The sequence below is a fragment of the Rhipicephalus sanguineus genome, chromosome 6, assembly GCF_013339695.2.
Source record: "Rhipicephalus sanguineus isolate Rsan-2018 chromosome 6, BIME_Rsan_1.4, whole genome shotgun sequence".
In the NCBI taxonomy this organism is placed as follows: domain Eukaryota; kingdom Metazoa; phylum Arthropoda; class Arachnida; order Ixodida; family Ixodidae; genus Rhipicephalus; species Rhipicephalus sanguineus.
In genome coordinates, this window is record NC_051181.1 from 59,619,799 (window position 1) to 59,631,731 (window position 11,933).

At 48.0% G+C, this 11,933-nt stretch overlaps 1 protein-coding gene across 1 annotated transcript; it reads right to left on the minus strand.

Moving 5' to 3' along the window:
* Positions 1-1,057: 1,057 nt before the first annotated feature.
* LOC119397292 (nuclear receptor subfamily 2 group E member 1-like) lies at positions 1,058-11,412 on the minus strand (the record flags this gene model as incomplete). The annotated part of the gene is made up of 8 exons (XM_037664721.2): positions 1,058-1,335; positions 1,985-2,134; positions 2,720-2,816; positions 4,418-4,543; positions 4,818-5,152; positions 6,289-6,430; positions 6,552-6,570; positions 11,315-11,412. Coding segments are annotated over 8 exons (1,236 nt in total), but the record flags the coding sequence as incomplete, so codon positions are not given.
* Between the last annotated feature and the right edge of the window lie 521 nt (positions 11,413-11,933).

Below are 11,933 nucleotides of genomic sequence, written 5' to 3' on the forward strand. Positions count from 1 at the left end.
CCCAAACGCGTGAAAAAGAGCACTTAACCAGAGCTCCTTATGCCTTGTATATGCTGTGATAAAGATGATATGTACCTTTTAAAACGTGCATCTCATTATTTACCAAAAATAAATCTATATCAGTGCTGAGCTGGCGCAGAACTCAGAAGGAATTGTAGCATATTCGAAGCGCGATGTTGTAACCTATAGAGAGCGTTCGAACCTCCTTCGAGTGGTCGATTTTCCAACCATACAATGAACAGATACGCATGACACGGCATGTCTTATTGGGCGTTTCCCGCCCCCTTTCTACAAAGGGTATGACGTCCACGACATCCGCGATCATTTCAGATTGAACTTGTCGCGGAGGCCTTCAGTAAAGCGGAAGCGGATTTCAGACTGGAAGGAAATTATGTTCGGACCGAAAGTGGAAGTAGAAACGGAATTTAGGCACGGGAAGCCAGAAACCACTAGTAAACCATTGCGCAGTAAGCAAAAGCGCGAAATGAACGTAAAACAAGAAGCGCGTGAGCGGAAGTGACTGATAACACAAAGCAGCAGCCGCGTTCAGCACAAGACGGAGTAGTTCACAAAATACGCCAGAATATATATATATATATATATATATATATATATATATATATATATATATATATATATATATATATATATATATATATATATATATATATATATATATCCTCGACTTTTTAGCCAATCACTTGGGGCAAAGCTCCGCCTTGCGCAATCCTCCGTAGTCGCGCCGTGCATTCTGTAGATTATGAATGCTCCTTATTTCTACGCTTGATTTATGTGCCATCGGAATTTCCTCTTCCAGTGCAAGCGCCAACAAGTCAATCAGATCGGTCGCATGAATAATATCCCAAAATAGCAACTCTGTAAGGCGGCACTGCAGCCATGGCAATGCCTATATTTAAAACCCTAAATACACAGTTTATCCAGAGTGCTTAAATCAGTTATTGATCCGAAGGATCCATGCTAGAAACTCAATGAGTATTTTAATGACCGTTGAAAACGTTTGCAGTGTTCCTTTAACAAGTGCCGACGCGGACGTACCATCAATGGCTCATAAGCCTCCCGTCTTGTACATGTCTCCGAGCAGCCTCGCGATGGGTATGGTGCCGATAGTCTTTCGGAAGAACAGTTCTTCTATCGTCGCCGAAGGCACGGTGGAGAGCCAAGCCAGTGCGAGCAGGATCTTGCCGAAGCGGTGCGGCTGCGTCGGGTGCACCGCTTGGACACAGCGCATGAGGGTCGTCTGCGCCTGGTCTTGCATGGCTCCCACGGCTTCGGGGTCCCTCAGAGGTAGCGACTCAGGAGGCTGACCCGGGAAGTCTGCGGATGCACAGAGCAAGAAAGCAGACACGACTCATCAGGTTTTGAATAACTCACAGTCCCTCACAGAACTTGGTACATAGCTCATATAGGGGCTAAAGTGCTGAGCCGCAAAACTCATGGACGTGGGTTCGATTCCCAGGCATGGTGGCTGCATTTATATGGGGACCAAATGCAGAAACACCCGTGTACTATGAATCGATAAATATGCTCAGGCGATACTTTAGCCCGACCTACCCCAATACGTCGTGCATCATAATTATATACAATGATTTTGGCACGTGATACCCCACTTAGCGCAACCACTGCTGTATCGTATCAGTACGTGTGCGCTTTCGTATGTGCACAACTTACTAATAGAATCCAGGAGAACACTCTAATAGAGGTACACAGTAACTTCTAATTTGCTGATACACGGTGTCAGAAGTGGGATCCATTCCGCCTTTGACACCATGAATTAGCACACACAGTGTGATGTATCCATGCAGTCAGTGACTCTGCCTAAGGAAACTGTGCACAGTCTCCTTGGCTACTCATAGATTCGCTAGAGCAGATCGCTCAATCATTTCTGACCTGCACAACCAAGCAAGAGGTGCTTTGAAGTAATAGCCAAATAATTAAAGGAAGAAATATACTTCGCGGTACTTACTCGTCTTGAAGAGCGCGATGGCTTTCATGCACGTGTACTCGGACGGGTCCAATCCCATATCCTTCAACTTGGCGACGACGTCCTGAAAGTTCCGTATATCCGATATCAGGGCTTCCACGCGCTCTGACGTCGACGGCTCAGAGGAGAGGCCTGCACCAAAAGAGGGTGAAAAGTTATTAAATTTGAAAACGTTCCCTCCACACGCTTCGCAAGGCTACAAGCAAATCCGTACACGGATTTCTCAGAAAGAAGAGCTTTAGTCGGCGAAAAATTCGTCCTGTTCAGGGGTTCGAACCCGGTACCTACGCCTTTCATGGCGGTCGCTGTACCACCAAAGATGGGTCAATACGGAGGAATAAATGTAAATAGAGAAAGTAGACTATGGGTGCCAGTCCAGGACTACGTCGAATCGTGAGCAGTGTAAGCAATACAAAACAAAATAAAACAGCGGTATTCCTCAAGAGAAATTAAAAAAAAATGATGATCCTCACGACGGTATCGCTTAATTACCTTCCACTTCACTGTCAATTATTATTGAGAAAACGGCGCGACGGAATGAGACGATAAGACTGAAGACACACGAACACGATCATTATCGTCTTATTCCGCCGCGCCGTTATCTCTATAATAGATCTGTACAGATCTCTATAATAGATCTCTATAATAGATCTGTACAGATCTATTATAGAGATTATCGTTCGATTAATTGCCAGTCCTGTTTTCAATTGTCCTTACCGGCTGCGGCGAGTAGCGGCGCCACTTCGAGGGGAAGGTTGAACTGCGCCGCCGACAGCACGAACATTTCCCGCCACCCTTCTTCCAATAGGAACACCTGAGCAAAAGGAAATTTTCAGAAGTGAGCATAAAGGTAAATGAAAAGGAATCATGAACTAAGGAGAACTTGCGGCTGACGCATTCATTCGCCGAAGTTTCGAGCTTCCCCATTACAACGAACAGATAATTCTCACCGATTTCTACAGCCATCTTATGGTAAAAAAAAAAAAAAGTCACAGATTCGTGCGTCAAAGATAGCCCTTTATCGCACTATAAGCTATAGTGCACCTTTTCTTATAGCAATAATATCATTCACGTAACTTGTACTTTCAGTAAATCTTGACCAGCTATGTCAGTCACGGATCAGCTGTAAAAGTGGTAAACGAAAACGTGCAACCATTATTGGTATCACCGCGAGTATTCCTATAAGCTTCAACTTCACGAAGCACATTTCATGCAAGGGTTGCTCCCATCGATCGATTCCCTAGTGCAACCATGTATGTGCGTTTTTCTTTTCTTTTTTGCAAACGATGCCGCAACGCGACACAGAATGTCATCGTATACCACAACGCACCGGCACGGCTTCCCCAGCGCGCACCAGTGGGGCAAGAATAGCTGCAGCCATGCACGCGGTCCGAACGTCGCGTTTGCGTTAACACTAGCAACTGCAGTAATGTGCATATATATTTGAAGCGTCATAAACTGCGTTACGATTCACATACCATACAAATCTAGTCAATGGTACGAAACCGTAAACAATTGAAGTAATGCGCCGCCATGAACAATTAGGGTTAAAGGAGTACTGACACGATTTTGAAGCACCCCAAACGGGATATTTTTCGTTTTCACGATAAGCACTATCAACCCTGTCCAAACCCCGGAGCTAGACAACAGGTATAAAATATTTTACTTTGATTTCAATGTTTCCGTCACCCATAATGTGCAAGCCAGCCCCACCGCAATTGACATCACGGCGAGTCAACACAGTTGACTTGGTTTGTGAAGTCTATACATGCAGCCAAAATCGCAGAAACCGCTGTCGGAGTCGCCGGACGACAATTCACTCATCGCTGTCTACGTGAACCACGCGCGACTGACAGCAAGCTAACAGAGCTGGTGTTAGTATTTCGCGAGTTGGAGTCTTCCCGTGACGTCAGACTGCGAAGCCGCCCCCTCAGATACCGAAACCGTATTCCCAAGCACTACGACACTGTTTGTAGGGTTCTCGACACCCGCGTTTTTACTTGGAGCAACAAGCCGCAAATATTTAAATTTCGTGTCAGTACTCCTTTAAACACCTGTTGATGTCGTCATCCTGGACCATGCCTAAAAAGCTGGCAGGCCTTCTTTGAACGTCGCATTCTGAGTCAAACGCAAAGATTACTCCAGGCGATGGCGAAAAGGGCATCGTCACTCTTTGCGTCACGCAGGCAAAATGTTTCTTCGGAAGGCAGCTCGTAATTGTTCTTTTTATATTGGTGGATAAGCCGGAAGGGCACTTTCATTACACCGATACAGCATATATGTTATCCCAACGCAACGGTATAAGACGAGTGAGCCCCTAAACTTCAGTTGCGCGGTTATCTAATCGGTGCTCCACACAGCCGGTCCAGCTCGCATAAACCAAACCGACAAAACGCAAGACAAAGGCTCACCTACCTGATCCCTCATCGGTATGGCGCTCAGGGCGGTCACGTGCTTCATCCACCTGACGTTCATGAAGAGCAGCCGCGCCGCGGCCTCACAGATGGTCTCAGGAAAGGCGCTTGGGAATTCGTAAGGATACTGCGCATGAGGAAGTTGCCCCCTTGAGCAATCTTGTGTGTTGTTTGTCGCGAATTTAGCAATTCGCGAAAACCACTATATTAGCCAATTTCTAATGCTTATTTTTCCTTATTACATTCCTCCGCTTCTGTCAAAACACGCGAACCAACGAAATATATATATACGGCATACGAACATGGGCATCAGTCCACCAGCTTTCTGACTATGTATATATGACCAAGTATACCAGCTTTCTGCTGGTATACGTGGTCACATCGTTAAAAATGGCACGTACCTTCGGCGTCGGATGACAGAGTCCAGCTCCCGGCAGCGGCCTCAGCAACGGCGTCGTGTAAAAGGCGGCGGTAGCCGCAACGCTGTTCGCTGCATCGGGTGTTACGCCAGCGGAACCAAGCAGTGCCGGGTGCAAAGCTGCAAAAGGGCTACCGACGCTTGCCGCCGCCGCCGCCGCTGCTCCGGCTGCACTCAGAACCCCGGCGGCTGCGCCACGCGTCAGCGCGGCGGAGGGAACCGGGGGTCCCAGGCCCGCGCTCGTTATTCCTTCCTTGAAGTAGAGCGCCACCTGCCGGCGTATCGTCGAGTTACGAGGGCCACGCTCGTGCTGAACAGCTGCGCCAAAGGAATAGCGGGGTGTTGTATTCAGTGATTGTCTTGTGCAAATATTGGTCACTACATGCGTTTGTATCTCAATATGTATCTCAATTGTTTCAGCAACGGCTTTGAGCAATTAGGGTTGTCGATGCCATAAAACGGACCGTTTGTCCACGGCCAAGAGTGGTGGATGTTAGAACTTATGAACACTGCAGCAGCATTACAAATCGCCGTTCGCTTGGAAGCTGTTAAACAAATAAATAATTCGGTTCCTGCACACGCAGCCATTGCATTCAGAATTCTGTATTGGTCTGTCGGAGCCGCCATGCAGTTATAAGAGTATTTCGGAATTGTGCTCAGGAATCGACTTGTCGCCGAGTTCTACGTTTCCCAACAAAAGCTTTGTATGCTCAGACAGTACCGAATTGGTGGCGAAACGCTTGGGCGTCAGCTTCCAATACGGGAGGTGCGGGGTTCGATCCCCGATGCCGGCCGCCCACCCAGCGGTTGCAAATGGGTACAGCCGGGCTTCGTAGTGGTCTTACAGTGCCACTGTGGTGCGGAGCTTAAGACGCCTGGAGGATCCCCAACCCGCTGCACGGGCTCAAGGGTATGCTCAGACAGTAATGTTCACGGCATTCTGCGATAGGATGAGTCACATGTGTTGCTGGAATCGGGGTCAGTTTTTCTAGGTATGCAACGAAAAACTGCCAGCGACTTCGACACTTTAATGGCGCACACCCATTTCACGATATTTACCTGATTTACGAGAGCTTCCTAGCGATTATTGGGCAATGTTTTATGTCTGACATTATTCCGAAGCTATACTATACGCGCAGTATTGGAGTGGTCTACGGTGAAACATCCAGCGTATGCCTGCATGCTTGAATGTGCAAAAAAAAAAAAAAAAAACACTTGAGCCCGACTATTTACTGCAAAGATGTCTACAAAGCGAACACTCTTGTAAACTTTTAGCTCCGACACATTACAATTAAGTAAGATCCCTTTGTGTTTTTTGCGTGGCTTCGTGCAGCTAATTCTGACGGCAATTTTTCCCTATATTTTCCCGTTTTCCATAGAGCACTGATTTTCTACAAACGTCCTCAAAAACTTTGCCGAGCGCTAAATTTGTAGAGGAGCCTTTGTCCACTGACCTTCCCTGTTCATGCCGGCCTCCAGGCACTTGCGTAGGCGACAGGCGCGACACTGGTTGCGGTGCGTCTTGTCCACGGGGCAACCGTTGGCGGCCGCGCCTCGGGCTTTGCACACGTACTGCCGGTTGCGGCGTATGGAGCGCTGCACGCAGGACCAGGTTATATCGTTTTCGCATAGCCCATTGGGACACCGGGCACACTTCGCGAGTTCTCTAATGCTGTTAGCAGCATGCGCCTATGACGCGTAATCGAACGTTTCTCACCTTGAAGAAGCCGGCGCACCTGCAAGGAAGAAAAAAAAAAAAACATTAATAAGAGGATACGTTCGACAGACAGCGACTGGCCAGTCATGAGTGGATCGGTTCCTTGATCCCACAAACAACACGAAAGCTGGATTCATTATGCATTATACTGTTATTCTAACGCTACCACGTTGTTCTAAACATCATAAATGTCATGCCCGCATACATAGGAGCTTAAACAATGCATTTCAAAAATTAACCTTACTTTTTTCGCGTCTCTGAGCCGAAGGTCGCGGGTTCGATCCCGACTGCGGCGGTCGCATTTAGATTGAGGCGATCGGTTGGTGGCCCATGTACTGTGCGATGTCAGAGCATGCTAAAGGACGGCAGATGGCGGAAATTTCCGGAGCACTCCACTACGGCGTGTGTGATAATCATATCGCGGTTTCGGGACGCAAAAGCCGAGATATAATAATAATTATTATTGTTATTATTTCTTGTTCTTGTAGTTGTTGTTGTTGTAGCAGTAGCGGATTATTGTACTAGCATCTTTCGTGTTTCCTCTCGGATCTCGCGAGGTCTTAGAAATCAGGACCTTCATATTCATTAAGACAAAAAAGAATTGTGTCACACGCAGTCTTTTATGGCGGCTAAATGAGTTATTATTTCTTGCTACCAAGCACAATCGCTCGGCATCGTTCCCGAGTTTTCGGAATAATAAGCTTTACATGTTTCCGTGTGTAGGCATACCTTCCATCCGAAAGCAGGCGCATGTACTTAGCGCGCAGCCACTGGGTCATGCACACCAGACCCCCCGCCATCTTCCTCCTTTCCATCGCGTCCCAAGTTCAAAAGTAGCACGAAGACCCCCCACCAGTCGGGCCAGGCGACCTATCCGCCACCACTGCAGCGCGGCAGACAATGGCGCCGCGCCATATGTCACCCGCAGTTGCCGCCACCGAGCTCCCGAAATCACTCCCCGCTTCCCGCGACTCCCCCATCCACAAAGCACCGAATCACTTTGCCCTCCTTTACCGTTCGTTCCCCACTCATGCTCCCCTTACTAAAGCGACCAGCCTGTCCTGGCAATGCGACCGTCGCTTTATTATGTCAGGCTATACGCAATTATGCCAATTGCATGCACGCGCCCATTGCAGCGGCGTTCCTGCGACCGCTCGCCAGGGGGCCACATGCGCCGGCTGTAATATCGGTGCAGTAAACGCGTGCGCGAATTAGGTGGCAACACAGCGCAGTACGTCGCCCGGGAACGGCACTGTAAACTTTGGAACGGCATGTCACAACAACATTGATTTTCGGTTTGAGGCGGGGTGCCACGTATTGTACGTTACAAGAATCTGTTTGTCACTATTTATACCCGGACTCTACGGAAAAAATACTGTTCGCCGTACGCACTTGTCTTCGGTGTCAAAGACTGGGCTTTAAACTTAGAACGAAAGTGCGCGACCGCATAACTGCAACACACGGGTACCTGCAGTGCCTACAAAACCAAAGGCGGTAAATTTACGCTTTTTTTGCATATAATGGCTTCTCATTGGGCGCTAAAGTGTGGCCAAGGCACGGGTTTGAGCCAAGACTAAAGATCGGGCACAGGTGCGGTTTCTTTGACGCCTTTTTCTGGCTTACGATGTTATACTGCGTGCTGTTCGGCCCGTTTGCTCAATTCTCTCGAGTTTACACGAGACCTCGAGAGGCTTATTGGGTAAAATGCTTATTGCGAAAAGCTTGTCGTAAGGCGGTCGCCGACCTTGTGACATTGGCGGCTCAAACGACGACGCATCTACTTGTCACTCGAGAGCAACGCGGACCGTTTTGGTGACAGAATGAGGTTGGCTAAATACCCTTTGCTTTCGTTCGCCGACATCCACGGGCTCCCCTTCCGCAACCTCTACCGCGCTGCACATAATTATCCCGCCCGTGCACGTGCGCTCAGCTTTCGATTCTGACGTGAAATGGCCGCACAAAACGCCACCCATCGGCTTAGCGCCCACTCAAACGACTCGTTCGTGCGAAACTCGTCTCGCAGACGCGACAGAAACTCACAAATATATATATATATATATATATATATATATATATATATTATAAAGCTCAACTCAGATAAAAGCACGAGGGTGGCGTGTTCTATAATACGCCGCTGTGTGATCCAGCAGGGGAGTATTCGACCGGATGGCTTATACGCGTGCCCCGCATGTCTTTGAGCCGCCGTATATGCGTTGTATGTAGTGTCCAGGTCGGCTCCTATAATGGCACCTCCTGTGGCGAAGTTCTGCTACTCTTTGCGTCACTTTGTTCCCCCGCCTCCCTCGTCCGTTCAGGTTTCAGCGCGCTCGCGTGTACCAAGTTAGAAAGACAGCTTTTTATAGATCACGCACAGCTCTTTTCACCAGCGCCATAGAGATCCCGCGTGATTGAATAAAAGAAAAAAAAAAAGGTTGCGAGAGGAGGCAGGCGCTAAGCGTTTGGCCGCACACTCACACAGCGAAACATCGTGCTATGTACTTCCGGTTGATGTTTTTCAACTCTGAATATACCATGGCATAAGGGTTTGAAATTTAAGAGTCGTTCGGCAAAATAAGACGTGCATGTAAATTGAAAGTGCAGAGACGTGCTGTTTGCGTGAACTTTTGAAGCATGTAGGACAAAAGTAAAAAAGTGAGCCCACAGGGTCCCTTATGCGCTTGCCTATATAAAATGACTCGAAGGCGCAGGCCATCCGGTGCGGTTATCATAGTGTTCATCATCATCGAATGTGATGCTGAAGATGAATATAATTGTGGTACCATTCGTGATGACGACTACGCCGGCGGCCGCCTTTCCCGTTTGGTGAGGCATATAAGGCTTGCACCTTAATAATAATAACTTGTGAAGAAGTTCAGGACCATGCAGCATGCGATGTAGCGTGAAATGCTATAGGCTTAACATTAAGAACGAAAGAGAGCATGGACTAGAGAACAGGTATAGCCGACAGATATTGCAGTCTGACATATATAGCTGACATTAGGATAAAAAAGTGGACCTTGTCCGGTCACGTAATGCGAACAGATAACCGACGGTCACTTAGAGAGGCGGAATGGATACCAAGAGATGGGAAACGAAGCCGAGGAAGACAGAGAATTAGATAGGATGACGAAATAAATAAAATTTCAGGCATAAAATGGAATGAGTTCGCGCAGGATAGGGTGGGTTGGAAATCATTGGAAGAGGCCTTCATCCTGTAGCCGACACATGACAGTCTGCTGATAACGAGTATGATTTCTTCTTTTTTTTTTTTTGTCTCATAATCTGTTTTATTCTCTCATGCAGCGCTCCTCTTCCTTTAGCTTTGCGAAAGGCGCGCTAGCCGCCGATATCAATGTTTCCAAAACACCCATATATACTATACATGCACGTATACAGCTTGGCGAATGGAACTGGGCAAAAATAAACGTCCATTAGCGATACACTGCGATCAGCGCACGCATTAAGATTGCGTGCTGGGCAAGTCACTGCTATTACAAACTTTTCTATTATATCTGCAGCGAGAATCACAATCCGTATACCGCAAGCACTCAGCAATACACATATAAGCTTCGTATAGCTTTTTGCAGTTGATATATAGCTAAACTAGCCTTTGTCCGATACAACGTGATGGGTCGTGGTGTTGGGTATATAATGAAGGTCGTTTCGAGACGATTCTCACACGTGAATTTAGCCGCCAGAACAATTCGCGCCCACACTTTCGACGCGCTCCGTGCGAGCGTGAAACCGAAAGGAAACGGGGGAGAACTTCAAGCTGGCTCGCCCTACGGGAGATCGCATCAGCATGCCCCTCCCCCCCCCCACCCCTGCTTTTCTTTTTTCTTTTGTTTTTTTTTCTCTCTCTCTCCTCAGCACTTCGCGTGGACTCTTACACTAGCCAAATGTTAGACACCAAGGAAGCGACGAGAGCCTGATTTCGCAGCCGTCTGCAACAAAGAGGCGAGTCATATTCACGGTCGCATTTAGGGAATAAGTGGGTAAGAGGTGAGAAGGAAGCGAGGAGGATAGTGATTATGTCGGGGTTGACACCGGCCCGCGTCCGTGAAAGCGCCGCGTTTTTCGCGCTTTCCTACCAAGCTGCAGTCCACACTGCTTCTTTCGCCATCTACCTCCCCCCCGCACCCCCCGACTCGCTCGACACCCCGCTCCGCTCCCTTTATGCCTCCCTCTTTTCCTTCTCGTGAATTTAAAGCGAGGGGTGGGGCGGCGGTCCCGTCGCCCATTATCCCCAGCTGGGAGCGAAAAGAGGCGACTCGATGCCGCCACTTTCCGGGAAGGGACGCGCTCTGCTCTGACTTTCGAAATCGGGCTCGGTAAAAGTCGAACTTGTTCCACACAATACAAGGTTTCTTTTTCGTTGCATTATTTATTTCGTTACTCAACCTGCGCAATCTACGTCGTAGTCGTCGTCATAGGCATCATCAATCCACAGCTGCTATCCGAAATACGAACAGAGGCATCAGTTTCGGGGCGCCACGGGGCGCTCTATCCACTCCACCCCACCCCCCCCGCCTCGACGACCTCGTCCACATATAGGGGCGACGGAGGGGGGGGGGGATATTATCGATGGAACTGCGCACGTATATTAAAGGGAGCCGCATTAACGGAACGGTCACTGTGGTTAACGTCTCTCTATACTCAATCAATATTTTGCTAGGTTTTTTACAAGGACACTTCGAGACCAAGGAACATTGCTCATCCCATTCATGTGCCCAATGTCATTAGCATAAACAAGGCGTACTCACCCGTCGCATGCGAATATCCCGTAGTGCTTCCCGGAGGAGTGGTCGAGGCACACCTTGCACGGCATGTCCAGCAGGATACGACCTGTGCGCAGGAAGCGGGCGACAGTATATTAATTATGACGATGTGAAAACCAGACGCGTTCGTACTTTTCAATAGATAGGAGGCCAAATGTTTATTTCCTTGACTTTTGTTTTGTAAATAAGTTATTGTACTCTGTAAATATAAGTACTCTGTCATCTATAAGCCTGCCAAAAGTGGCTGAATCTTGTTATACTTGCGCGGTAAGGTTGTTCAAGGATCTTTTCCAAGCGTATGGGACGCTCCGGATACATACGAAGCTTGTATGTGATCAACGACAAGCTAATATACCGTGGCTGCCTGGCGCTGAAAGGCCATTGCTAAATATGTTTTGGCAAGGAAGGAAAACAAACGTTTCTGTTTCTTTTGTTTGTTTTTTTCACGCTTACTACCAGCCAAACTATGCGTGACAGGAAAAATGAAAATAGTAGTAATAAGCTAAAATGCATCCTGATATTAAATCTAACGCAGAATTAACCCCCGGACCGCTTTTCCTCTCAAAACGTTTTTGGTCCCACAGGCAATTTTTTCCAAACGCAG